At 41.4% G+C, this 1,827-nt stretch overlaps 1 protein-coding gene across 1 annotated transcript in view; it reads left to right on the top strand.

Annotated features, from left to right (window-relative positions):
* Positions 1-1,673, top strand: part of COL15A1 (collagen, type XV, alpha 1) — a 145,243-nt gene extending 143,570 nt beyond the window's left edge. The window contains exons 41-42 of the mRNA XM_011993764.1: positions 273-388; positions 1,373-1,673. Coding sequence (XP_011849154.1) covers positions 273-388; positions 1,373-1,586 — 330 coding nt within the window. The 3' untranslated portion in view covers positions 1,587-1,673. The remainder of the gene's footprint in view (positions 1-272; positions 389-1,372) is intronic.
* The last annotated feature ends 154 nt before the right edge of the window (positions 1,674-1,827 follow it).

Below are 1,827 nucleotides of genomic sequence, written 5' to 3' on the forward strand. Positions count from 1 at the left end.
ACCAACATGAAGAAACCCCACCTCTACTAAAAATACAAAATTAGCTGGGTGTAGTGGTGCATGCCTGTAATCCCAGCTACTCAGGAGGCTGAGGTAGGAGAATTGCTTGAACCTGGGAGGCGGAGATTGCAGTGAGCCAAGATCCCGCCATTGCACTCTAGCCTGGCTGGATGACAAAACCGAAACTGTCTCTAAAAAAAAAAAAGGTAAAAATCTAATTCATTTGTAGGCTGATGGTATAATTATTCTAATGTGGTATTTTGTCTCTATAGGGCCAAGTACTTTTTAATAATTGGGACTCAATTTTTTCTGGCCATGGAGGTCAGTTCAATACGCATATTCCAATATACTCCTTTGATGGTCGAGACGTAATGACAGATCCTTCATGGTAAGTGAGGCTGGAAGTTCTCAGATATGGTGTGATAGACAGTTTTAGGGGGCATCCTAACAATGGGATGCCTTTATCAGCTGCTTCTCTAGGATATTGCCAACATAAAGCCACAGTGAAGCAACTGAGGGCCTCAGAGAAAGCCTTGTCCTTGGAGTCAGAAGACCCAGATCCAGTAACTCAATATGGAATCCTGGGCAAGACATTTCCACTCTCTGAACCTCAGCTGCCTTACCTGTCAAATGGGCAAGATAACCATGTCTATGTCATAGCATTGTGAGAATAAAATGAATATATATGAAAACATGTAGCACACAGTGGGCACATCACAAGTGGTAAGCAATGCAACTCCTGGTGATCTTGTAATTCTACACTGTGATTTGCACTCTAAATCTTGAAAATTATGTGTGTTTTTCAGAATAGAACAACTCAGCAAACCTCTCCTCAGTGCCTAGTCTATACTAGACCTGAGGCCAGGCCTGGAAGGCACAGTAATAAACCTACAGGGCTCACAGTCTACAGAGGAAATAGATACACACTAACTGTGACTCTAGACAGAATATTATAATTGTAAGTGGAGAAACAGGTACCATAGGAATACAGGAAATGTGTGTTTTCATTTTTACTTAGGGGTGAGAATTAGAGATGGCTTCCTGCAAGAGGAAGTTATTTATTGACCTTTGAAAGAGGAGAAGGAGTCACTGGTCTGAAAATGAAAGAGAAGCCCTCCAGACTAAGGGACCCCATGAGCAAAGGTTTATATTCACAAAAGAAGAGGGTGTGATTTGAAAACAACTGCAACCCGGGTATGGCTGGAATCCAGTGTGTTAAGAAAGCTAGCAAGGGCAATGAGGATAGAGAGGTGATCTGGCATCAGGGTTAAGGAGTTTAACTTGATTCACTAAACTTATGCCAATTTGCTTACCAAAAAATACCACAAAGAAGTGTCATTTTGAAAAATAACACGACAAAATTACTTTTTAGGCCCCAGAAGGTCATTTGGCACGGCTCCAGCCCCCATGGTGTCCGCCTTGTGGATAACTACTGTGAAGCGTGGCGAACCACGGACACGGCGGTCACGGGACTTGCCTCCCCGCTGAGCACGGGGAAGATTCTGGACCAGAAAGCATACAGCTGTGCTAATCGGCTAATTGTTCTGTGTATCGAAAACAGTTTCATGACAGACGCTAGGAAGTAATGGCCTTCCAATGATTCTTAAAGTTTTCAATGTTTTCTTATGTGAAGAGTTGACACTGAGATCTAAAATGTTTAATTGTTGTAAATATTATAGGTGTTTTTTTTTTTTTTTTTTTTTTTTTTACTACACATTCGTTACAACAGCAACCAAAGAAAACATACCTCAATACACTCAAAACTGAAGACATAGAGGACTCAGATCAAAGACAAAATCTGATCCATATATTGGTGCTAGATTCTGC

Source organism: Mandrillus leucophaeus, unplaced genomic scaffold (genome assembly GCF_000951045.1).
Source record: "Mandrillus leucophaeus isolate KB7577 unplaced genomic scaffold, Mleu.le_1.0 Scaffold433, whole genome shotgun sequence".
In the NCBI taxonomy this organism is placed as follows: Eukaryota; Metazoa; Chordata; class Mammalia; order Primates; family Cercopithecidae; genus Mandrillus; species Mandrillus leucophaeus.